General features: G+C 41.2%; 1 protein-coding gene across 2 annotated transcripts in view; it reads right to left on the bottom strand.

Moving 5' to 3' along the window:
* Window positions 1–3,066: 3,066 nt before the first annotated feature.
* LOC105466934 (PRELI domain containing 2) overlaps window positions 3,067–27,837 on the bottom strand; it is a 93,422-nt gene continuing 68,651 nt past the window's right edge. For both annotated transcript variants that reach the window (XM_011716153.3, XM_011716152.3), the window contains 2 exons: window positions 10,550–10,619; window positions 3,067–6,198 (listed from right to left, as the gene is read on the bottom strand). In XM_011716153.3, coding sequence (XP_011714455.1) covers window positions 10,560–10,619 — 60 coding nt within the window. In that variant the 3' untranslated portion in view covers window positions 3,067–6,198; window positions 10,550–10,559. The remainder of the gene's footprint in view (window positions 6,199–10,549; window positions 10,620–27,837) is intronic.

Genomic DNA, 27,837 nt, shown 5'->3' with positions numbered 1-27,837 from the left:
TCCTGACCTCATGTTCCGCCCACCTTGTCCTCCCAAAGTGCTGGAATTACAGGTGTGAGCCGCTGTGCCCAGCCCCTCTTTTGTTTTCTAATCTTAAAAGAAACCTTTAAAGGCAACCAATTTTTCTTCAGTTAATAATGTAAAAAAGACTGCATTGACATGGTTAAATTTCCAAGACCCTCAGTTCTTTAGGGATGGACTAAATGGCTGGTATCATTGCTTTAAAAAGTGTCTTGAACTTGATAGAACTTATTTTGATAAATAAAGTTTATAATCTTTTAATCCCATTTTCTATGAACTTTTAAAGCCCCCTCATATAATGATAGAAGCCTTCTAGTGATGCACTGGATCAAGTCAAAAGAGAAAACAAATCCTGCCATTTTTGGGCACACAGCAGATGCTCAATAAATGCTGGCTGAACTTAGGACTCTACTCCTAAAGGGTCATCACCACACCTGGAATCTAGCAAAGGAAGGGCATTAACAGGGCATGGACAAGGTATTCTGGTAACAAGGCACAGAAACCAGCCCAAACACATTCAAGTAAAAAGAGGACAAATTAAAGGATAACTATGAAACATGGAAATAAAGTACAGAAAATAGAGCTGAGCCTCACAGGCCAACAAGGAGCTACTCTCTCTCTCCTTCACCCTTTGGGAACACCTGGCTTCATTCTGTTTGTCCACGTTGGGCTTCATTACTTCTCCCTCTGCGGATACTGGTCCTTTGTTCCATTAGCACATGGCCCACCCAGGTCACTCAATAATTGTGGCCTCTGCTTATTTCTGGGAGAAACTCTAATGTCTCACCTTGAGGGAAGGCAGGGAGCTAACGTCATATGGTCGGGATAACACCTTCATCTGGGGCAGCTGAAAAGGACTAGGATTATTACTACTAACGATAACCATAAGCTCAGCTGAGAGATAGGATACCCCCCAAATTAGAATGCACACATAAATATTAGTTGTAACAACTTTATTTCAGAATGACTGCAGGAAGGAATTTCATAGGTAAACAACTAATTTATAGTTCTATATCACAATAACAGTGAATCAGAAACACTTCATCCCACACAAAAACTTGGCCTGAGAATTTTTTGAGTTTTAATCCTCTTAAGTTTCACATTATAGAATTGAATACACAAAAACACTAACACAACTGGGGGAGACAATGGTTTATTGATCAAGAGAAATTATTTCTAGCAATATCTCAGTTGCCATGAGGTCACAAATATGACAACTGCAGATGAGGATAAAGAAGTAAGTTAGAGGAAGGGAGTTAAGCCACTAAATTAATGTCACCAAGTCAGTGTAGCAAAGTACATTCATTTTTATTGCTAGAACAGCCTCTCAAAACCTCATTCAAATCCTCTCTACTCTTACTCAACATATAGTATGTAGTTACACAATTTCCCAACCCCAGGGCAAATTAGAGAAAGGTTCCTAGAAGTAGAAACAGTAATGGGAGAGATAAATGACAGATAAAAGTGAGGGAAAAGAAAAACTCTAAAAAACCATGGTAGAACTCAAAGAGCAAACATATCTGGAGCCTTCAGTGTAGGGACTTTAACAAAACTAAGTAGGACCTGAAAGAATTAAAAACATATATGACGACTCTGAAAAGATTTAATTATCCCCAGTAGACTGTGTTTGCAAAAGCAGAGAAATGTATACTAAATTAAGAAATAGTTTGACGTAAATGATTGAAATAAAGCAAAAAAAATGTGCAAGTTAAAAGAATAACCTTGAGTTTTCTACACCATGCACCCTACAATTCCTCACCATTATTGCGGAATATCAGTACATATATACTGCTTATAAAATACACAAAATAGTTCATAGAAAAAGAATACAGCACCTTTTTCATCCATATATGATTGAAACTATAAAAGCCCCTTCCTGGTAAAAGCACCTCAATCATATAGTGATAGTTCAAGTCAGCTTCTCTCTGCATAAGAACTTTATACTGTGTGCTGAGTGATCAACTGAAATTCCATGAATCAGAATCACTGGGGAAAGGCCCTGAGAACTTGTACTTTAGCACATTTCCCCAGAGATTTCCGGTACATGGGAAGTCTGAGAATCACAGACTGAATCATTGCCTTGAAGACAGGAGGAGACTGTCCAGGTTTGTGAATTAACCCTTTCCCACTCTTGTTTCTAGTGTGCCCAATAAGGCTGTACTCCTGGTTCTGACAGTTCGTAAGCTACACGGTACAGAATAAAAAACATGGACTTCTAAATGTTTTATCACAAAACATATAATTTTTAAAAAAATTAACAGACCCTAATTAATTCCAACAAGAGGACAGACACAGCGGCTCATGCCTGTAATCCCAGCACTTTGGGAGGCAGAGGCAGGAGGATCATTTGAGGCCAGAAGTTCAAGACTAGCCTGATCAACATAGTGAGATCCTATCTCAAAAAAAAAAGGAAATGAAAAAAAAAAAAAAAAAGACCATAAGATTTCTCAGCCATATATGTGAAGCTGGAAGCAATAGCTGCCTGCAGGGGGAAAAATACTGAGTGAGGAAAAGTAATCCTTGAGGATTATTTAGGAATGAGGAGGAAGATACATCTAAAAGTAGTCTTGGAGGAGAGGTAGAATGCAGCATGCATCCAGAACACAAAAATGCAAATCTATTACAGCTTGGCCAGGATGTTTTGGCCTGTCCTTAACACTCTGGAAGCAGAGGCTAAAAACTACTGGCTGCAAACATGTTTTTTGTTTTGGCCAGCACAATGTTTTAAACAATTCTGAATTGGGCCGGGCGCGGTGGCTCAAGCCTGTAATCCCAGCACTTTGGGAGGCCGAGACGGGCGGATCACGAGGTCAGGAGATCGAGACCATCCTGGCTAACACGGTGAAACCCCGTCTCTACTGAAAAATACGAAAAACTAGCCGGGCGAGGTGGCGGGCGCCTGTAGTCCCAGCTACTCGGGAGGCTGAGGCAGGAGAATGGCGTGAACCCGGGAGGCGGAGCTTGCAGTGAGCTGAGATCCAGTCACTGCACTCCAGCCTGGGCGGCAGAGCGAGACTCCGTCTAAAAAAAAAAAAAAAAAAAAAATTCTGAATTGGTTGCCAATAAAAAACTGGGAGATTTTTTTTTAATTTTGTCTTTTCTTAGAAAATTGGAAATAGGAAGTACTAAAAAAGACCAGCGACACAACCACACTGTGCTGGAACTGGGCAAAAGCTGCCTACTTTCAGTCAGGTATGTGCTCCCAATGGCGTCACCCCAGGGGCCCCAGCCTGCCTCCCTCTTCAGACCAGCTGCCTGATCCCTGCAAGCACTACCATTGGCCACCCCCGCACACAAGGTAGAAATTCAACCTCTCTGTGCCTCACTCTATTTCTAATAAAAAAAATCCTGCTATAAAGATCCTTTCCAACCACAGAGATATTAAGAAAAAAAATAGGATAATGTCTGCAAATACCTAGAAGTCATTGTAGTGTTCTTAGCTGCCCACTGGCATTACCTAAGGAGTTTTTTTAAATGCTGATGTCTTGGTTCTACTATCTGAGATTCTGAGTTCTTGGTCTGGGAAGCAACCCAGGCATCAGAATTGCGGAAAGCTCCCCAAGCAATCCTAACAGACAGCCAAGGTTGAGAACTCCTCCCTTCAGAGGATGGGCGTTGTTGAGTGTGAAGGGTTAAACTTACTCTAATGTCAACCTCCAAATACAAATTTCTTGTCTCTCACCTCCACAATAATTTGTATCACCTCTTATTTTTGGAAATAGGCTATTACTCCAAAAGCCTACCAAATGCCATTTACAAGCTGGAAAAAAAGGTCAAAGTGTATTTCAGTTTCTACCATTATTTTTCCCTCCAACACAATTGAAGAATGAAACCCTATGAAGCTGAAAAGAAATTCAGAGACAAAATTCAGGCAGCACAAAGAGCTCAGATACAATAAGAAGAGGCTCACAGTGGCAAGCTTGTATGAAAAAATGCAATTACTTTGAAATTCATCAATAAATTACGTGGAAATTTTTTCAGACATTTTTTCAGTTCAACCATTGTGGAAGACAGTGTGGTGATTCCTCAAGGATCTAGAACTAGAAATACCATATGACCCAGCCATCCCATTACTGGGTATATACCCAAAGGATTATAAATCATGCTGCTATAAAGACATATGCACACATATGTTTATTGTGGCACTATTCACAATAGCAAAGACTTGGAACCAACCCAAATGTCCATCAATGACAGACTGGATTAAGAAAATGTGGCACATATACACCATGGAATACTATGCAGCCATAAAAAAGGATGAGTTCATGTCCTTTGTAGGGATATGGATGCAGCTGGAAACCATCATTCTCAGAAAACCATCGCAAGAACAGAAAACCAAACACCGCATGTTCTCACTCATAGGTGGGAATTGAATAATGAGATCACTTGGACACAGGAAGGGGAATATCACACACCAGGGCCTGTTGTGGGGTGGTGGGAGCATGGAGGGATAGCATTAGGAGATATACCTAATGTAAATGACGAGTTAATGGGTGCAGCACACCAACATGACACATGTACACATATGTAACAAACCTGCACGTTGTGCACATGTACCCTAGAACACAAAGTATAATAAAAAAAAAAAAATTCCCCAAGACTCTCCAGTAATGGCCAGATTTTTGTTGTTGTTGTTGTTGTTTTCTTTTTTCTTTTTTTTTTTTTTTTTTTTTTTGAGATGGAGTCTTGCTCTGTCATCCAGGTTGGAGTGTGGTGGCACAATCTCAGCTCACTGCAACCTTCACCTCCCAGGTTCAAGCAATTCTCCTGCCTCAGCCTCCTGAGTAGCTGGGATTACAGGCATGCACCACCATGCCCAGCTAATTTTTTTGTATTTTTAGTAGAGACAGGGTTTCACCATATTGGCCAGGCTGGTCTTGAACTTCTGACCTTGTGATCCACCCGCTTCAGCCTCCCAAAGTGCTGGGATTACAGGCGTGAGCCACCACGCCCTGCCCTGATTTTTATCTTAAGAAGATGAATTCCAAATTATTACCACTCTTGAAGATTTTTTAGATAGTATGTATTTATATTTTGGCTTCTGATCACGAGAAATGCAAACTACTGCCATCTAAGTTTCAAACAGTAGTACCACCTTACATTACAGTTAAAAAGTACATTTGCAAAATGTTTTACATAATAATGGCTTCCATTTCCTGGTCTTCTACTATGCACCAGGCATCATGCTAGGTGCTTCATAGGCATGATCTCAGATCAGTTCAACAATCTCACAAAGTTAATTCTATCATCTTGTTTCATAAATTTTTTTAAATGAGGTTCAGAAAGATTTAAAATTTTGTTCATGATCACTGAGCAAGTAGGTGCCAGCACTTGGATTCAATCCCAGGTCTGTCTGTTGACTTAAAAACCTACACAAAATTACCTTGTTTAATCACCGTAACGCATTGGTGGAAAGACTTGTGCCTGATTATTCCCATTTGCCCAATAAAAAACAGAGAGGTTAATGATTTGCTCCACATCACAGAACGAATTAGCAGACAAGAAACTGCCTTCCCACTCTTCATTTCATGTTCTTTTCAGAGGACCAAATCACAGTTTACATGTTACATTCTAAAAGCTATACTAATGGCAGTTACCTATTACTTATGGATAGGATAAAAATCTCCTGATTTCTGAGAATCTTAAACATTGTTATAAATACGGCTTAGCTTCAACATAGGTCTGGCACATTCCTGTTTGTTCCAGTCCACCCGTGAATCAGGTACCAGTTTCAACTCCCTTATTGGTTCCAGAATCCCCTCACAAATCCTATGAACAATGGTGCTGATAACATAAGGGCACAAGCACCCTCTCCAGGCCTTTATCCTGTCCTTAGCTGCTCTCACACCATCACCAGACAACCAGCAGCACACCCTGAGGAAGGGCACACATCATCTTACATGGGTCTTTTTTCCTTTATTTGTAAAATTATAAAGAGATTGTGTCATAAAAATCCAGCAAGAAGATCTCATCTCCCTGAGTTCCACTATTCGAAGTAGGATCCCAGAGGAGGATATCATTTTATGTCCTGGCAAGAAAGTCTTCTCTTCTTGAAGCTGCCAACACTGTATCTTCAAACCTGTATTCCAGAAACTGTGTCTGTGATGTGTTGTGGCCAAGAAGTGATTCTCAAAAATAAAAAATAAAAATAAAAAAGTAGACATGGATACAGCTCTCCTGCAAGAGAAAGCAAACAGGCTTTATCACTTCATAAACATGTCTCACCAATCAATACCTATTTGCCCTCTTTTCTGAAGCAACTCTTCAGAGTCCACTTGAATTCTATCACTATGGATAATTCTTGAAATTGCATTTCTCCCTCCTAATGATCTTCGAACAAGGCAAGCACCTCATTTTATTAAGTCCAACTACCCAAAGGAGCTGGTTCAGAGAAGAGTTAAGATATAGCTAAAATTGAGGTCTTAGTCATTCCAATGTGATAGAACTCTGCTATGCTGTCAAATCTCAACAAGCCTGATCTCCCAACCGCCAGAGCAAGAACAGACAGATGTCAGGGTTATTTGTTTTATTCAAAAATGACAGGAAATCAAAAATCTATCAAAAGGATGTGTCAACAGCAACGCCACAAACATATTGGTTAGTGAGATTTATGTGTCTCCATTTTGGCTCATGACAAAAATCACCTTCTAAGCTTTCTAATCTTCAAATGCCCACTTGGACATACAGGTCGGAGAGTTCTGTGAAGTATCTTTAATGTTAGGTACAATGTGGAATGTAGTCACTTCCTATGTGAATTTAAATTATGCAAATTTAAAATATGGTATGACATAAAAATATTAAATACTGTCTCCTTATGCACATTTCTGCAAATCCCACAAAACGTCTTTTAAGTATCAAAAATTGCAAAATTCCAAAGCTGGCAAATTGAGTAAATTATAAATAGCATCTACCCTACAGCCTCATCACAGTGCCACTTTATGTGCCAAACTAAATGCCTACATGTCTACTCCATTGTGTACGTGCATTGGAACTTTATGAGCAATTTTAGTGACCACTGTTGCTGGTATTTTAACTTTCTGTTATTATTTTAATACCTTTTTATGTCTTAATATAAAATCAGCCAAGTCTTCACAAAGTGTTGATGTTAGAGCTAATGCAAGAAAAACAAACTGTCAAACTGTATTTTAAAAGGCCATTCACCACAACACTCCTTGATGTCAATTTAGGATACTAACTCAGTAGGCAAAAATTTTCTTCAAGAACTAGACAGTAAATATTCTAGGCTTTGCAGCTCTAAGGTCACTGTTACAACTATTCAACTCTGAGTTGTAGCTTAGAACATAGGAGCATAGTTGTGTTCCAATAAAACTTTATTTATAAAAGCAGGAAGCAGGATAAATTTGGTTTATAGGCTGTAGTTTTTTGGCCTCTACTTTATTATAGCTATAGAGCTAATTTCCCCCACTTCTTTTAATGTAGCATTTTACAACTCATGAAAACAATAGTACTCCCACCTACAACCACCCCCTCCATTTTCCATACAGTTATTTCTGAGAAATTTAAAAGTTCCATTAAAATAGGCACATTTCAAACTTGAAAAACTCTGTAAGAATAGTCAAGAAAATGGGAAAAAAGTAAAGGAATAAGCTGGCAGCATTCGATGCAACATCAAATTGTAGATTTATGTGGTAAGAGTACATACATACATATACATATATCCCCTACTTTACAGTTACTCCTCTGAGAAAACTGGTCATGAATTTTGAGACTTTAAATTATGTAAATCCTTCAGGAAATTTCATTGCATTGAATGCATTACATGCAACTGTCCTGTACTAAACTCTTAGTTATATTCAGACCTCGACCATTTCACTTAAGAGAGGAGAATAAGTTGCTTTTCACCAACAATACGATGCCCCAAGTTCATGGCTTAGCCCTCAACCACAGGGCAAAAAAACAAACAACAACAACAACAAAACACACCAGCCTGAGCAACATAGGGAGACTTCATCTCTACAAAAAAGGAAAAAATTAGCCAGGTGTGGTGGTACACGCCTATAGTCCCAGCTACTAAGGGGGCTGAGGTATGAGGATTGCTTGAGCCCCAGAGGTCAAGGCTGTAATGAGCCGTGATTGCGCTACTACACCCCAGCCTGGGCAACAGAACAGCGAGACCTTGTCTCAAAATAAAACAAAACAAAACACAGAACATGGGTAACAAGACAATAGGTAATGCTATAAACTTGTTTAATTTACTCATCTTCACTACCAACAATTTAAATCCAAATTGATTTAAAGTACAAGTTGATGTGAATCTCACCTCCCCTCTTTTCAACTGCATTTTCTCGAGGGTGGAGCCTGGCCACATTTAAGCAACAAAAAAGGGGGCAAACAAGAAGCTGAGATGCTAAAATCAGGGAAAAGCCATACAAAGAATATCATTCTTCCTATTAATCAAAAGTTGACCGAATGCACGACAATAATATCTAACTCCTAACTCCTATTAGCTTTCTCAGTGCCCTGACATTTCATCTGTCTCTACCCAGAGATGTGAACTCATTTGAAACTGCCATTCTCAAAGTGTGGCCCTAGGACCAGGATCACCATCACCTGGAAAACTGTTAGAAACACAAATGCTCAGGCCCCATCTCAGACCTACTGAATCGTGACTTGGGGAGTGGGGCCCACCAATCTGTGTTAAATCCTCCAGATGACTCAGATGCTCAAGACAGTTTCAAAACCACTAATTTGAAGTTTGAAGACCAATAGGTGTATACGTTTCCCATGGAAATGGAGACCCCTCATTCCTTCATTTACCTTGGAGCTGACTCGAGATCCCACCCCCCAGAGTAAGATGGGATCTGTGCTTAAGCATGCAAGTGCAAGAGGTGCTTAGTGAGCCTCACAAATATACTAGCCGAGAAAAACAGGGAGATGTGGCCAAGTTGTTCTCTATAATTTTTTAAGGAACAGGGTGGGTGTAGGAGTAAACCATATTTAGATCCAATTCCAGCATTTTATGAGCACCTGCTGTGTGTATGCCTATGCTAAATGAAATTATCCTGTTTAGCTTTTCTAGTAATATAAGAATCTATTAATATGTATTAAGTAGACAGAGGTGTAATATTAATCAAAATGGAGTCCAACCTGCAAATAAGCAGAAAGACTTTACAATTCTCCAAATAATGTTCATTCACAGGTCTGGACAGCATGCTTTGTACGCCAAGGTGCTTCTATATGATGTTCCCTTTGCTTCTTATTGGTTAACTGCTCTCAAATTTTATTGTTTATCACAATTAGAATACCAGGTTGCTTACACAAGACCACATGTCTCGATTAAACCAACACAAGAAAATTTGAGGTAATTCTACATTACCCAAGGCAAAGTTTGTTTTATTCAAAGGTTTCAACTCTCAGATGTTAAAAACCTAAGGCTGGCTGGGCATGGTGGCTCACGCCTGTAATCCTAGCACTTTGAGAGGCTGAGGCGGGTGGATCACAAGGTCAGGAGTTCAAGACCAGCCTGGCCAACATGGTGAAACCCCTTCTCTACTAAAAATACAAAAATTAGCCAGGCATGGTGGTGCATACCTGTAGTTCCTGCTACTCAGGAGGCTGAGGCAGGAGAATCACTTGAACCCGGGAGGCAGAGGTGGCAGTGAGCTGAGGTCAGGCCACTGCACTCCAGCCTGGGCAACAGAGCAAGACTCCATCTCAAACAAACAAACAAACAAACAAACAAAAAACAAAAAAAACCTAAAGCCTATAAATTCTGTAAGATATAGATCTATCATACTCATTTATTTTGGGCTTTGATTCTCTCTTAAATAACTCTGTCCTGCCCTTTCCACTAAAAAGACCATTCTCCCTGATTTAGACAACAGAAATTTAGGGGGTGGGGATAGGGAGTTGAGTAGTTCTGCAATCTCCCACTATCTGTTAACCCTGTACCATTTGCCCTAGATGTGGCACGTGCTTCAGCATGAGTGCTGTCTTCCTTCCATCCTCTGCCCATGGCAGACACTGTTAACCATCAAGGCGCTCTTACCCAGAGCCTGGGAATTACTCTCAAGACCTCAGAATCCCTTTCAATAGCATTTCAGGCAGCTACCCATAATCAGAGGAAATGCAGATGACTAATAAGAGATATTTGTTTCACTGGCCAATCAACATGCCCCTTCCTTGTTTCTCTTCGTGCTCCAATTACACTTTTAAAGCCTTCCTTTGATTATTTTCAGAACAAAAACATTAAGCTTCAGTTAATCTGAGCTGCAGTCTTTACAAATCTATGACAGCTTGAGGCTCTCAATCATGGTAGATTGTGCAACAGTTTTAACAATTTGAATAGAGTTGTAACCCAGCATGTAATACAAAACTGCTCTGAAAATCAAAGGACCAAGTAAATAAAAGTACTGAAGAGATAAAACACCTGTGAAATAGTATTCTGTGCATATAACTGGGAAATGTGCAGCGTGAATAGCCCAGGGAGGCTGCTTTCGAATACCAGGCTGATAAGCATGAAAACATGGCTTGCGTAAATAATTCTGACTTTGCTTTTGGTACTCACTGATGATTCTTTATTCAGCTACGGGGGCACCACACTGTTCCTTTAGCAGCATCTCCATGATTCTAATTCCCTATAGAAAGAAGGAAAACAAAATTAAAATGCCCTATTTCACAGACAAGTACTTTTACATTTATCACAACCTTTTCCCTTCAAAGAATCCAGGTCATGGCCATAGATTCATTTCAAAAAAGTAGGCTCATAGCCACACCTGACATTTTTATAATATTTTACTCAGCAATTTCACATACATTATCTCCGCATTTGCTCAGAACCACTCAGCGACGTAGGCAGAACAGAGCTTACGATCTCCATTTTAAACATAGGAAAACAGCCCAAGAGTAGTTAAATAACTTCTTGAAAGTGGCCCCGCCAGAGCTAGAATGATAATGGCAGTAGTTAATATTCATTGAACATTTACAAATATGCTAGATTCACTGCTGGGGTTTTATGTGCATTACCTGGGGGTAGCGAGTGCTATGGTGTACCACTGAGATCCCTCCCAGAACTAAAGCACTCCTTCCCTTTCCACCAACACTGTAGGCTGCAGCTGGCACACAGACAACCTCAATCAAACGGAACTGCCTTACCTGAAGTCATGTCCCTCCAGGTGCAGCCTACAACATTGGATGACTGGTAGGTACAGGGGTATAAAGACCTGGCCCCTTCCCTTAATTTGGGACAACTCTGGGGAGCATCCAACCCTCAAAGCTCCCCAAGGGATCAGCTAAGACCTTTGTTTCAAGTGCATTGCAGTTCAAAAATCCCTTCCCATACCCCATGACAAGAGTTGTTCCTGAGTGCACTCTCCAATACCCGCTGCAGGCAAATCTCAAATTGAGTCTGTGTCCCAAGAGCTGACATAGGACACCTTAATACACATAAAACCGCCAAATAAGTACTATTCTTACCCACATTTTACTGATGAGGAAACAGAAACTCAAAGAAGTTTAAATAATTTGCCCGAAGTTACACAACTATTAAGTAATAAAGCCAGGGAAAGAGCATAGGCACCCTCTTCCTTTTCAAAGGCATCCGTGAGCCTTCTTGCAATGTTCATTCTGCTACTGTCTATACCCACCTGTCTACTCAGTATCCTGTCCAGAAAAATTCTACCTTGGAAGAAAGAAGAAAGCAGAAATTCCTTTCTTTCTTAAAGGACAAGTTTTACAGACCAGAGGATAAACCTTCAAGTGGGAAGAGAGGGTTATGATGCAATTTACAAAGTGGGGACTCCAGGACATCAAGGTTGGATCCATGGGAAAGGGAGGTGCTATTTTCAGAGACCTGAACCTGAGAATTATTGCAGAGAATCATGATAAGGGGAACTTAAAATACAGATCCCCAGGCCCCTCCCAGGAAAATTCTGATTTAATGGGACTCAAGCAGGCACCACAGCTCTATGCCCTTAACAGGCACCCATAATTCATCTTATGATTAGGCAGGGCTGTGAACATCAAGTGGTCCCACAGGAAAAAGGCAGAGATTTCCCACTTGGGATCTGAGACCAGGGATGGGGACAGAGGGTAATCAAAGGCATCACTAGAGAAGACAATAACATATATTTAACACCAAAGTAGACTAAACTGAAGTTAGTATTTCCTTGAGGATTCAGAAGGTCCTTCAGATTCTGCCTGGCCATCACCACAAATACTACCATTATCTTGGAAGGAAAAAGTATTACTGGATCTTGAGAGAATGCTGAGTAGTAAGGAGTGTTTGCTAAACCAAAGCAGTAAACCACAGGACCAGGAGCACCACTGTCAGAGGTAGGAGACCTGAGTTCTAGTCACAACTCCACCAGTCATTCCGCTGGGTACCTTAGGCTGATCACTTTTACCAAGGAGTAACATAGACCACAGAGGTTAGGGCACTGAGAGGCAGATGGGATTAGTGCTTTCTATACCCAGCTGCACTCTAGCCTTACTAGGAAAGTCAAAAAAGAAAACAGATTCCCAAGAGTCTACCCAAGAGTGTGTTTGACTCAGTCAGAAATTTCAAGGTTCAGGCCTGAGTCTGTATGTGTATGACATACCTCATGTTGATAAGGACAGGTGGCAGGAAAATACTGGGTAGAAAACGGCAGTCCCAGTGAGGGCCACACCCTCAAGCCTAGACCTGTGGCCCAAAGTGAGAACATGCATTCCTGTTTTCCCACATGAATGTTGCCTTTTCCAAAACCACCCTGGCCCACCCCACCCCCCATCCTGTACCCATAAAAACCCCAGGCCCCACCGGTGTAGTGGCAGAGTGGCAGAGGAGAGAGGAGAAGAAGCAGCTGGATATCAAAGAGAAGCAGCTTGATTTCAGAGGGATGGCTTGATGGCAGGACCTCAGAGAATTCAGCCAGGGACAGCCAAACTCCAGGGGAAGACCATCTTTCCACTCCATCCCCTTTCCAGCTCCCCATCCTGCTGAGAGCCACTTCCACTGCTCAGTAAAATCCTCCACATTCACCACACTTCAATTCGTTCATGCCACCTGATTATTCTTGGACGCAGGACAAGGACCCGGGTGTGAGTGCAAAAGGCTGTCACACTGACCCTCCACTGAGCTGTTTAACACTTAAGCCATCCATGAATGACAAAGCTAAAAGAGCACACTATAACACACACCCCCTGGGGTTCTGGGGGTCACAGGCAACCTCTAGATGCTGCCACAGGCCCGCACAGAGTTCTGCTCCTGCTGGTTGCCTAGAAGCACTCATCCTGCACCTGCTCACCTGCACGCTCCCCCTCTTGCAAGGGGTTGAGAGCTGTTTGCTGACTAAATGAGCCAACCCCTTCATAAGTCATGGGAAGGGGTCAGGGAACTATCCCGTTTCAATGTGATTCTGAAACACAATCAGTTCATTTACTTGAATTTGTAAATAGAAACTTTACACCATCTCTTCCAACTCTGACAGTCTTGGAATTGATGAAATACGTTATCCTTCATCATTTCTGAAGATATAGTATATACTGCACTCTTAAGAGGTACCTGCCATTTAAAGAATTAGGGGAGGCTGGGCACGGTGGCTCATGCCTGTAATCCCAGCCCTTTGGGAGGCCGAGGCAGGCAAATCACGAGGTCAAGAGATTGAGACCATCCTGCCCAACATGGTGAAACCCCGTCTCTACTAAAAAATACTAAAAATTAGCCAGGCACGGTGGCAGGCCTGTAGTGCTAGCTACTCAGGAGTCTGAGGCAGGAGAAAGGCGTGAACCCAGAGGTGGAGCTTGCAGCGAGCCAAGATTGTGCCATTGCACTGCAGCCTGGGTGACAGAGCGAGACTCTGTCTCAAAAAAAAAAAAAAAAACAATCTATTTATTTATATATTCGTTCATTCATTCATTTTAGCCCTAGGAAAAAAAAATGCTTGGCTGGGCATGGAGGCTCATGCCTGTAATCCCAGCACTTTGGGAGGCTGAGGTGGGTGGATCACTTGAGGTTAGGAGTTTGAGATCAGCCTGCCCAAAATAGTGAAACCCTGTCTCTACTAAAAATACAAAAATTAGCCAGATGTGGTGGTGCACACCTGTAGTCCCAGCTACTTGGGAGGCTGAGGCAGGAGAATTGCTTGAACCCAGAAGGCAAAGGTTGCAGTAAGCCAAGATCACACTACTGCACTCCAGCCTGATGACAGAGTGAGACTCCATTAAAAAAAAAAAAAAGAAAGAATTAGGGGAAAGGGGATTGGGGCCAAGGGATGAAACAACCAGTGAAATGAAATTTTACTAAATTCTTAACAGAAAACCTGAATTGTGCCCCTTTTTGTTCTTATTCCCTTAACAACAGATCCAGTTAACAAATATGTACTATGCACCTACTACGTGCACTGGAGATTAAATGGTGAATGCACAAGATAGTTCCTGCCCTCATGGAGTTTACAGTCTAGTAGATTCCAGAAAATTTTCATTCCCTTGTTTCACTTTTTTATTCTAACAAATCTCTGGACAATAATTAAATGTCTTCTTTCTGTTTTCAGGAAGAATAAAAACTATCACATTAATTCTCTTTCAAGCTTCTTTTTGCAGAGTAGATGCATAAATCCAGACAGGATGACTTTGAAATAAGAAAAGCACTCCTTCCTTAGGAGGTAAGAACCTGCAAACTTTCCCATCCATCTAAATTAAGACCTCCACCACTTATTGAACTGAACACTAATTGACATAAGCAAAGACTGAGGTTTTCCTTGGGAATTGAAAGATGTTATTTATTGAATCAATTATGTTCACAGGGTGTCAGTTGATTTTTCTTTTCCTTTTTCCCCCCTTTCTTATACCACTTTAGTCTTTTTAAGCAGAACAGTTAGAAATGGAACATGGAGAATGGGGGCAGGGAGAGAGAGGCCAATAAAATGAATAAAAGAGAAAAAAAAACCCTAACAGGGAAGCTAAACCATGATTTAGCACCTCTCTTTGGTAAAGAAGGACCAAATCAAAGCCCAATCGATAGAGTTCTTTCAAATAAAGTTCCAACGCTTAAATCTCAACCCCCAGGAGATCAGGCTTAAAGGGGCTAAATTTACACCACTTATCACACAATGATGCCTGAAATGCAGAACAAACATTAAGTGGATCTACCTTTATAGATAAGGCTTAAAAGCTTTTTGGACTGACAAACCATAAACCAGCTTGATTTTATTATTTCTTTCCCCTCTGAGATTTTTTTTCTCTATTACAAGGCTATCTTTCTCTATTTGCCAATGTACAGATAAGTGAGCTATCTCGCAGGTTCATTTCCCTAATACCAGAGCTGTGCTGGCCAAATGTATCCCCACAAAGGAGACTCAGAGTCTTTCAGATTCAAAACACTTCACGAATTCTCCACTCTAAGAGTCTCTGAGAAATAGCTGATTATTACTAAAAACACAAAACTTGTCTTAAGAGGAGCAGGAATAAGTTGAAACTAAAGGTGGCTAAATTCCAACAGTATATTTATTTTGTTATAAAACTGATCCGTCCTTGAGAAGCTCTGATTTATGTAGGAGGCTTGGAAGAGAGTAATATTAGACCGAATAAAAATTTTCTAAAGCAGTTCTCAAAAGGTACATCCACAGGGAGCTCTTAACAAAAGAGAATTGCTCACTTAATTATCAGTGATAAAAGATTGGTGCTAAAGACCCTCACTGGAAATAATGCTTTCTTGTGGGTCATGTCTTTGGAGTAAATACCATGAACTGATGCGCCCACTGTGTGTAAGGAAGGGCAGGGAAGCTATGTGGAGCACGGATGCAGATAAGACAAGATGCCTCTACACAAGGGGCCATTGGCCTCTTCAGAGGAATTAAAAATAACTGAAAGACAGACAGCCTCTGAGAAACACTATGACTTTTAAAAGAAAATAGTACAGTAATGTGCTGCTTGATGATGTTTCAGTCAATGACAGATAATATATATGATGGTGGTCCCACAGGACTGTACAGGAGCTGAAAACATCCTATCACCTGATGACTTTGTAGCTGTCATAGCATCATAGCCCAACACATTCCTCATGTATTTGTGGTGGCATTGGTGTAAACAAACCTACTAATACTTGATAATGATGATAAATGACTATACTACTGGTTTATGTATTTATTATGTTGTACTTTTTATTATTTTAGAATGTACTTCTTCTTATGAAAAAAAATTAACTATAGGGCCAGTCATAGCGGCACTTTGGGAGAGACTGAGGTGGGAGGATTGCTTAAGGTCAGGAGTTCGAGACCAGCCTTGGAAACATACTAAGCCCTCTTCTCTACAGAAAAAAAAAAAAAAAATTAATTAGCCAGGTGCAGTGACATGAGCCTGTAGTCTTACCTACTTAGGATCACTTGAGTTCAAGAGTTTGAGGCTGCAGTGAACTATGATTATGCCACTGTACTACAGCCTGGGCAACAAAGTGAGAGAACCTGTCTCTGAAAAAAAGTTAACTGTAAAACAGCCTCAGGCAGGTCGTTCAGGAGGTATTCCAGAAGAAGACATTGTTATCACAGCAGATGACAGCTCCATGTTACTGCCCCTGAAGACTTTCCAATGGGACAAGATGTGAAGGTGAAAGACAATGAAATTGATGATACTGATTCTGTGTAGGCCTAGGCTAATGCGTGAATTTGTGCCTTTGCTTTTAACAAAAAAGTTTAAAAAGTAAAAATTAAAATTAAAAATTTTAAAAATGTAAAAAGTTTCTAGAATAAGGATATAAAGAAAAAATACTTTTGCATACCTGTACGATGTGTTCGCGTTTTAAGCCAAGGGTTATAACAAAATAGTCAAAAAGTTAAAATTCAAAATTTTATAGAGTAAAAAATGTTAAAGCAAGCTAAGGTTATTTTGTTATTGAAGAAACAAAAGTATTTGTTTATAAATGTAGTGTAGCCAAAGTGCAAAGGGTTTATAAATCTGCAGTAATGCACAGTAATGTCCAGTAATGTCCTATGCCTTCCTACTCACCACTTACTGACTTGCCCACCCAGAGCAACTTCCAATCCTGTAAGCTTCATTCACAGTAAGTATCCTATACAGATGTACCCTTTTACCCTTTTTCTTAAATCTTTTATACCATATGTTTACTGTACCGTTTCCTATATTTAGCTATGTTTGGATACACAAATAGTTATCATTGTGTTATAATTGCCTACAGTACTCAGTACAGTAAGTGAGTACAGATTTATAGCCTAGGAGCAATTGGCTATACCATATGCCTGGGTATGTTGTACAATTGGCTGTACCATATAGCCTGGGTATGTTGTACAACTGGCTGTACCATATAGCCTGGGTATGTTGTACAATTGGCTGTACCATATAGCCTGGGTATGTTGTACAACTGGCTGTACCATATAGCCTGAGTATGTTGTAGGCTCTACCATCTAGGTTTGTGTAAGTACACTCTATAAGGTTTGTACAATGACAAAATCATCTAATAATACATTTCTCAGAATGTATCCCTGTTGCTAAGTGACTGTATAATGGAAGAAAATAAGTAGAAACTAATATTGCAGGAAGGAAGGACTTGCAGAAGCCACCTGAAGAAGAGGGATTTGAGTAAGACCCAAAGTCTAGTCATGAGTGTGACACACAGAGATAAAGGGAAAGACCAAGCAGAAGGAGGCTTAAGAAAACAGATGGGAGTGGCTGCGTGCGGTGGCTCACGCCTGTAATTCCAGCACTTTGGGAGGCTGAGGCAGGCAGATCACCTGAGGTCGGGAGTTCAACACCAGCCTGACCAACATGGAGAAACTCCATCTCTACTAAAAATACAAAATTAGCTGGGCGTGGTGACGCATGCCTGTAATCCCAGCTACTTGGGAGGTTGAGGCAGGAGAATTGCTTGAACCTGGGAGGCGAAGATTGCAGTGATCACACCACTGCACTCCAGCCTGGGCGACAGAGCGAGACTCCGTCTCAAAAAAAAAAAAAAAAAGAAAAAGAAAATGGATGGGAGTGGGAACTGCATGGAAGGGAGGAAGAGAGGAAGGGAGGAAAGGAGGAAGGGATCTGCATCCAGTTTTCTCATCAAAAGGTAAGAGAAATACTGCATGAAATTTCTCCACGAAGAGATCTTCTACCACTATAAAGCAACTTTTATGCAACTTTTAATCTGATGCTGTCTAATTCTTTTAGACATAGAACTTTATCTAGAAAGTGGAATAACACCTAATAATAATCTAAAATAAACAGCTAAAATTCATTGGCACATACTGTGTGCCAAGCACTTTGCCTGCAATCACTTATTTTACCCTCCCATCTCCTTTTTATTTATTTATTTTTTTGATGAGACCAAGGCTCAGAGAAATTAAACAACCTGTCCAAAATCACACAGTAACTAAACCTCAATTTGACAGGAGGCAATCCGGCTCAAGAATCCAGGATCCTGAATCTTACTACACTGTGGGGATGGGAAGTTTAAATGAGAATGCAAAACTGAAAACCCCACTACCCTGCTGGAACTAGTCTGTGTTGTGCTGCTGTAACAGAATACTATAGGCTGAGTGATTTGTAAACAAAAAAAAAGTTTATTTGGCTTATGGTGCTGGAGGCTGGGAAGTCTAAGATCGAGGGAGTGTATCTGGCGAGGGCCTTCTTGCTGTGTTGTAACATGGCAGAAGGCACCACTTGGCAAGAGAGCAGGTACAAGAAACCAAGAGATTGAACTCACAGTTTCAAGTCCTTTTATAATCGGCATGAATCCATTCAAAGGGGTGGAGCCCTCACTAGCTAAACACTTATTAGGTCACCTCCAACACTGTTGCACCAAGGATTAAGTTTCCAACACATTCTTTGGGGCGACACATTCAAACCATAGCAGGTATATAGCAAGAGGTTTTTTTTCCTTTCTTTATTGGCTGTATTCAAAGAACCTAATAAGTAAATCAGGTATTTTAATCCTGCTCCCAAACAAAATAACATGAATCTTAATATATGAATCAATATCTAACCCCATCTACAAACTGTTTTAAAGACAATATTTTTCAATTAGAAATAGCCTGATAAAATGTATGGCTTCAATATAATTTTCTCATAGTAGCTAATAAACTCTTGAGTAAGATTCATTTTTATTTTTGTAAGTAACCCAAAATCTTTAGGTATAACTGTAGAACATTAAACTGATACAATAATTCAGATGTCTTTGCTTCACATTATAAAGCTTTCTCTGTCCTTAAAGAGAATATTTAATTCTCACAATTTATAATGGAAAAGAATATATCCCCAAATAATAAAGTCTAAAAATTGGAAAGTGACCTTATATTTTCTAGTCCAGATAGGAAACTCTAAGCAAAGAATCAAAACTGGTCTATCGGATTTAAAGAGATTTCCTGCAATCAAATATCGGAACGAAAGATCGATTACCAAATCATTTCCATGTTGCTGATTTTCAAATAAACCCTAACCTAACATGAAGATTTAAGTCACTGGTGTTTTTCTACTTTACACAGTTACTTCCACCACCTTCCAATGTGACTCAATTAATCTATTTTCATTTTTAAAAAATTGACCTGTATATAATTTGATTTTTCCTCACTTGTACTGCACGCAAAATATGGCCTCTCCCCCAGTGCCATGCCCATCTGTGACATTTATAACAGTTGATCATCTGTTACCTGCTGGAAACCTCCATTCATGGGAAGCATACTGTTCCTTAGTCCATCTGTGCTTAATTACGAGACAGTGCTTCCTCACATTGAAGAGTAAGGAACTGTTTTAGTGGCTGGCACCAGAGCATTCCAGCACCAACTCCTATACTCTCAACTGTGCCAAAGTAAAAAGCAACAAGGTTCCTATTATTTACCTTTTATCAGCCATTTTTTCACTGTTCATCAGACTTAAGCTCAGTCATAATTTTCCCTTTTTCTTCCCTATTCTGAGGTAAAGTGGTTAGCAGCATGCTTGTACATTTTATCAACAAATTGTCTTTAACAGACTAAACGAATCCAACTGATGCTAAGCTGCCCAGATAATTCTGCTTTTATCTTGTATCTTTACCCTTCTCCTTCCCCACAGGTTCATGCAATTCTGTGACTTCTGCAAGTCAATGATCTTCTTTACATAAAAGGTTGGTCTACTGTATCTTTAATTCAGGTGTTTCCTTTCAACAAAACAGAATTTTTCAAAGCCATATTTCAGTCAAAAACTGATCTCACCAAACCTCAATATTTAATCTAATGATAATTTATTATGGGCTTACCGTATGCTGAGACTTTACCTACATTATCTCATTTAACCGTTTCAATAGTCTTGTGAGGTAAGACAGTTCTGCTGTCACCATTTCCAGGTAAGAAAACTCAGCCTCAGAGAGGTAAATGACTTGTTGAACAAGTCATGTAGCTAGCAAGTGGCAGACCTAGGATTTAAATCTGGATTTCTCCACCTCATTCCACAATGAGTGCTTACTTACCTCACTGAATGTGTTTCTGTGCCTGAAAATGGGTGGAGGGAAGAGAGTAAGTATGCTTCCCTGCAGGATCACTCCTGAAGATTAAATGAGGCAACATATAAAGCTACTGGTACACAACAGACTTTTGTTAACCATTACCTCCCATTCTTCCTGTGTCCTAAAAAGTAGCTACTGATTTATATATGGACTGTATCTGACTAGGGGCCCCTTATAATGGGACTCCCACAGTGCGGCACCTCCCCACATTCAGCTAGAGGCTGGTGACCTATAGGAAATACCAGCAGGGGCTCACCTCACGCTTGTTCACATTTTCCTTGCCCTTCACATCACCTCTAAGAGTCACTAACACTTCTGTTTCACACTACTAGGCCCAGCAGGGTAAACCAGGTTTCCTCAGGTCATAGTGGTCATCAGAGACAGAACTAGAATCCAGTTCCAGGGAAAGAACTAATTAGCAAGCAGGCTAAGGCCTCTATCTACAAGTCTGCATTGAGTACATTATATGCCTTCACCCTCACATCCCACCTACAAGTCAGTTACATAAGAAAAATGGAGTTCAGTTAGGTTAAAAAAGGTAACCAAAGACACTCAATTAATAAATGACAAAATCAGGCCAGGTGCAGTGGCTGATGCCTATAAACCCAGCATGTTGGGGGCTGAGGTGGGTGCATCACTTGAGGTCAGGAGTTTGAGACCAGCCTGGCCAACATGGTGAAACTCTATCTCCACAAAAAATGCAACACTTAGCCGGGCATGGTGATGTGCTCCTGTGGCCCCAGTTAGTCAGGAGGCTGAGGTTGGAGAATCACTTGAACCTGGGAGGTGGAGGTTGCAGTGAGCCGAAATCAAGCCACTGCACTCCAGCCTGAGCAACAGAATGACACTCCATCTCAAACAACAACAACAAAAAGTAGCATAATCCAGCTTCACACCCTGATTTTTGTGACTCTGAGTCTTCTGTATACTATCTCCTTGAAAAGGTGTGTTTATAGGGTTTTTTCAAATTACCAAAAAAATGACATGTCAGCTTAGGCACATTCCTTCCTACAATCGAAAAATCATTTCCATCTATATCTGTGTGGTTTTAATTTTATTAATATAGAAGAGGCAGTAGACATATAGTTCTTGAAATTACCGGAAGAAAAAAAGCACCTCCCAATGTATCCAAGTGAATTTTGTTTTCTGCTGACACTAAGTGAAGCTCCCTGGTGCACTCTGGAGAAGCCAGAAGAGAAACATTCCACAGGGAAGCATTTCTGCTTTAACACAATATTTGCCTATTAGAATTCCATTGTGTAATGCCAACATGGAGGGCCCTTCACTTCCCACTAAAAGCCTTTCAGTACTGAATATGGTCATCATTTCTTGGGGACAAAACCCGCAGTGGGTGAATGAAGTACAAGGTTAGCCAGAGTGCTGTCATTAACAAGAGCAACATAAATATGATAGCTTGACTTCACTCCTCGTCCTTTGCATTACCTGTGGAGTGAAGGAACAGCAAGTCCATGGCAAGTTTAGGAAGTGATATTTGTGTTTTAATTCCACACATTTAACACTACAAATTTTAAAAAGTAATCAGAAAAAAAAAGCTACATACAGGAAAGCTACTAAATGATTAAAAAATAAAATCTCTATAAGCAGATAATAGCCTAAAAATAAACCATCTGCTGTTTTTAAGTCAACTATTTGCAAAGAAAAAAAGTGTCTGCAGTGCTTATAAATAGTCACCCCTTATCTGTAGTTTTGTTTTCCACAGTTTCAGTTACCCACAGTCAACTTTGGTCCGAAAATATTAAGTGGAAGGTTCCAGAAATAAAAAATTCATAAGTTTTTAAGTGCATGACATTCTGAGAAGTGTGATGAAACCTTCTGTCCTGGCATATGAATAATTTCTTTGTCCAGCATATCCACACTGTAGACACTACTGGCCCATTAGTCACTCTGTAGCGCTCTCAGCTATCAAATCAACCATTGCAGTATCACTGTGCCTGTGTTCAAGTAACCCTTATTTTACTTCAAAAGGGCCCCAAAGTGCAAAAGTAGTGATGCTGGCAATTCAGATATGTTGAAGAGAAGCCACAACATGTTTCCTGTAAGTGAAAAGGTGAAAGTCCTCAAATGAAGAAAGAAATTAAAAAAATCATATGCTGAGGTTGCTAAGATCTATGGTAAGAACAAGCCTTCCATCCATGAAACTGTGAAGAAGGAAAAAGAAATTTGTACATAGTGTATGTAGAGTTTCGTACTATCCACGGTTTCAGGCATCCACTGGGGGTCTTGGAATATATCCACCAAAGATAAGAGGGACTACTGTATATACAAAGGCTCTTTAAAGCTCCCAAACCCTGTAATAAACTGGTAAGGAGAAGGAGACACTGAAGAAATAGATGTAATAATGTTGATATGTCTTAAAAGTTGCTCTACGATTTCAGTTGCTAACTAAGTGGGGAGTGTTCTTGGTTAATCCCTAGGATATTCTTTGTATGATTTGGTTGAGATATCCCTGCATGGATTAGTATCTCCCACATGGATGATGTTCCAAATCTACCATCTGTCTTTAATGTTAAACAATCTAATAAAATTCTTCCTTTCAATAAAAAAATTAAGGCTTGTATTTTTAAAAAATTCACAAATCCTTCAGTTGGTCAACTGCAAGGGTGGGATTGCTTTAAAAAACCAAGTGCTGTAAGCAATTCTGGCTCTCCTTTGGAGACTGATGCAAAATTCCCAAGACTGAGGGACAGCTCTGATTCACATCTTATATGGAATTTGGCCAACAAATTCAGGTTCTCGAGAAAACAGTTTGTTACAGTGGATGAAGTAAAGAAGTGAGCTGCTGGAAAAGTAAAATTAGGAGGAATTTCCTTTTTTGTTTTAAAGATGGGGTCTCACACTCTATCACCCAGGCTGGAGTGCAGCAGTGCAATCACAGCTCACAGAAGCCTTGAACTCCTGGGCTCAAGCAATCCTCCCACCTCAGCCTCTTGAGTAGGTGGGATTACAGGCATGCATGAGCCATGGCACCTAGCATGAGAGGAAATTTTCAGTACCTTAAAGTCATGCAGCCTAGTAATTATGTGCTCGGTCTTAGTCCCACTGCCTAGTTTAAATCTGGATTCTACCACTCACCACCTGTGTGATGTTGGGCAAGTCAACTCACTTCTCTATGCCTCCTCATCTATAAAATGGTAATGATAGTGATGGCAGCAGCTGCTGCAAATGGCGCGCCACTGCCATCACTGCTGGCTGCAACAGGGAGGCACGGCCAGGGCTGCATGCTCTATGAAGCTGGCAGGAGCCCCACCTGTCTGGGTGCAGCTACAGCTGCCCAAGCTGCAGCTGCAGACCCAGGCCTCCTGCTCCACGGAGCAGGCAGAAACTCTGCCCCCATGGGCACAGCTGCAACCACCCAAAGCGTGCTGCAAACCAAGGCATCCCTATACTCTTGGGGGCCAGGAGGTGGGAAGGGCCCCCGTGCATTCGCAGGCTTGGAAGTGCCTGTCCCTGCTGCTTGGCTTCTCTCAGCTGTCAGGACCTGCTCCAATCTCAGAGCAACATCAGGGCCGAACCTGAACGCCACAAATGGCAGCAGGAGGCAGACAGGTTCCTGGACGGAAGGGAGCAGGTCCCCGATGAAGCCCCATCTTCAGGCCAGGGAGGGTCTGAAGGCTGGGGGCGGGGTTGCCAGTTCCACCAGAGTGGGAATTTGTGGGCCTTTTCTGGGCCTGCCTGTGGCCACCCATGGACCAACCAGTGCACACTTTCTCCCCTCTGAGGCCCATAAAAGACCCAGGCTCAATCAGAGCTGAGCAGATGTTGGGACAACCAGCCATAGAGAAGAGCTACCCACTCCAGGGCCTCCTCTCTGCTGAGAGATGTAGAAATAGGAGTATCAGCTGCAGAGGGGAGCAACCCACTCCAGAGCCTCCTCTCTGCTGAGAGCTACAGGGACGACTGGACGATCTGCCTGCAGAGAGGAGCTTCCCACTCCAGGGTCTCCACTCTGCTAGGGACTGAACACTCTATGGGACACCCTGGCTGTGGAAAGGGGCTACACACTGTGAGTTCCCTCTAAGCCGTTCTATCACTCAGTAAAGCTCCTTTTTGACTTATTCACCCTCCACTTGTCTGTGTATCTCATTCTCCCTGATCACAGAACAAGAACTCAGTACCCACCAAGCTGAAACAGTTATAACATAAACAGTGCCAACCGGGGAAGCTGCTTGTGCCTGGCCCAGCCACAGCTTTGCAGAGAACTGGCACCCATGCCAGCACCTAGAACTGCCTGCCCCATGGCAGCAGCTGGTGTGTCCAACTGCTTAGTGGCTGTACTCCACGCCTGCTCACACACCCCTCGCTGCTCCACGCCTGATTCACAGTCTCCCTTGGAGGCGTGGAAGCCAGGGCAGTAGTGTGAACTGAGCACAGCCTGCCAGGCCGAGTGGGTGGAATGAGCCCAGCAGGCCCAAGCAAAACTCAGGCAAAGGTGTCACCAGCCACAGGTTTCCAGCCAGAAAAGTGATACCCCAAAGATCCTGTAACAATAGTACTCACCATAGTGAATTGTATGGTGGATGCTAAGCAAATTGGATGAGGTAATACATGCAACATACTCAGGATGATTGATGCCCGGGGCATAGAAAATACTCAAAAAATATTACCTGTTGCTGTTACCTTTCTGATTACCCTTGTGTCATATAGAAAGCACCTCTGCTTGTAAGAGTGTTGTTAAAAGATAATAGAATGAAAACATAAAGCCTAACCACTTTTGGAAAATAATATTATAATATGTTCATTTGTCCATTAATTCAAGAAATATTTATTGAGCATTGATGATGTGCTAGGTACTAAGGATAAAGTGGTAAGCCTTAAACAGAAGCCTATCTTTCAGTGAGAGAGAGAAAAAAACACATTCAAAGGATCAAGAAAGTAGTCACATACAGTTAAGAGTGCTTCAGGCAATCTTTTCTAAGGTAATGGTACAAAAATATGAAAGGTTATATGTATATAAAGTTGTTTCACATGGTGTCATTTATAATGGTAAAAGTGAAAATAACCTGAATGCTCAACACTAAAGGGTGATATAAATTATTATATAACTATTAAATGAAATATTATATAATTATTAAAATGAATTTCAAGTTTATGTAGTTACTGTGAACGGCATTTATTACAAAATATTACTTGAAAAAGCAAGAAATGAAATTGTACTAACACTGTTTAATTATGACTGTGTTTAAAATTTGCATATGAGACTAGAAGGAAATATGCCAATTTGGGTCAAAATGAAAAGATAACAGTTATCATTTATAAAGTATTTATTGTGTGCCAGAGTATTTTAAGTACTTGTTTATAATATCTCCTTCACTCTCATAAGATAGACAGTATTATTCATATTTCACCCAGAGAGAGGTTAAGTTCATCCACACTCTATGAGGCAGGGCACTCCGATTTAAATCCACATTGGGTTGATTCCAAAGACAGGCTCATCATAACCACTAAACATTTGTTTATAATGTCATAATGGGAAAAATAAGTTATTGTTTTTAACTATCTTGTATTTTGCTTTTAAAGTAATGTTAATAACAACTAGCTTGAGCCCAGGAGTTTGAGACCAGCCTGGGCAACATGGTGAGACCTCGTCTCTTAAGACAACAATGGGGGGCCGGGTGTGCTGGCTCACTCCCGTAATCCCAGCACTTTGGGAGGCCGAAGCAGGTGGATCACTTGAGGTCAGGAGTTCGAGACCAGCCTGAGCAACATGGTGAGACCTCATCTCTTAAAACAACAACAGGGGCCGGGCATGCTGACTCACTCCTGTGATCCCAGCACTTTGGGAGGCCAATGCAGGTGGATCACCTGAGGTCAGGAGTTCAAGACCAGCCCTGGCAACATGGTGAGACCTCGTCTCTTAAGACAACAACAGGGGCCGGGCATGCTGGCTCACTCCCGTAATCCCAGCACTCTGGGAGGCCGAAGCAGGTGGATCACCTGAGGTCAGGAGTTCGAGACCAGCCTGGGCAACATGGTGAGACTTCGTCTCTTAAAACAACAATGGGGGCCGGGCATGCTGGCTCACTCCCGTAATCCCAGCACTTTGGGAGGCCGAAGCAAAGGAGTTACTTAACTTTCAAAAAGCCATCATTTTCCTTTGGAAATTCAGAGACGGTGAGCTGGAATCTAAGGAAAGAAGCTAGCCAAGGAAAAAGGAGTCAAATCCCATACAGCAAATGGAATTCAAAAAAACTGAAAGTGACAAAGAAACGTCACTCCAACAAACCCAGCTTCACTAGACACAATGCTTCCTTTTTCCCTAACAACAGGCAGACACTGCAGCCTCCTCCCCACCACCTTCCTGGGTCACTGCCTGCTGCCCATTATGGGTGGGTACAACCAAAGGGGCCTTTCGGGGAGGATGAAATTCTATCTTAGAGTGGGGAGCCGGGATGAGAAATCACCACAGACAAAGGGAGGGAGAAGGCTCCAGGGGAACATCTGGATACCTCAGAGAGCTCAAGGAGCATTGAAGTAGCATGCTGCAGGGCTTAAGGACACAGCTGTTGCTAAACTAGTAGATGTATCCTTAAATGAAATCACCTTTACAATTCAAGGAGCTCTACCCAGAATTCTGTATTAGTCCCTCAGCTGATATGTCTGAATGACATTTTCCTGGTCTTTTTGGTCAAATTAAAAGGTTTAATTTAACACAAAGAGCCTAGAAAAGTCCAAGCCCAAGGTGTAAGTAATGATGCCTTTGATTTACAACAGATGTGTTCCTAGAGGCACTTAGTCCACACAATGTGCAGATGCAGCCCCTATATTTATATTTTTATATATGTATGTATATATATGCTATACACACACACACACACACACACACACACATACACACACACCCAAATACACAATTTGTTTTGGTATTTCAATGCAGCCTGGCCAGAGCTGTTGCAGCTTTCAATTCTATGCCTGCCTTAGGTTTATACAAGGTACATGAAGATTTATAGTGGCCACGAATTCCTATTTTCTCATTGTCTTTGTCTTTGTCTTTGAATTTAGCACAAACGAGTGAGATAACAGGTTCAGAAAACTAATAGATTGGTTGGAAATCCCAACCAATATTGGAAGAATAGTAGAGAGAACACAGCTCCCAAATCTCTTTGGAGACATTAGAGGAACTAATGGGTGTGAGAGTAGAGGAACACTAAGAAAGCAGGTATCATATTAAGTGTTTTGAAGATGAGAACATTTTTCCCTATAGTCTAACAAGTATCTACTTCAATGTCATATGTACACCCAGTGCTCATGGAGACAAGTCATGCATTTGTCTTGTCTCCTTCACCTGAACTCTTTGGGACTCAGACCTCCCTGTGAGGGAATCAAAGTAAATGGCAGTTGAGATGATGAGCTCTGAGGTCAGACCACCTGGATTCAAA

Source organism: Macaca nemestrina, chromosome 6 (assembly GCF_043159975.1).
Source record: "Macaca nemestrina isolate mMacNem1 chromosome 6, mMacNem.hap1, whole genome shotgun sequence".
Lineage (NCBI taxonomy): Eukaryota > Metazoa > Chordata > Mammalia > Primates > Cercopithecidae > Macaca > Macaca nemestrina.
Note: the sequence above shows the minus strand (reverse complement) of the source record. Positions and strands in the feature narration are given on the sequence as shown.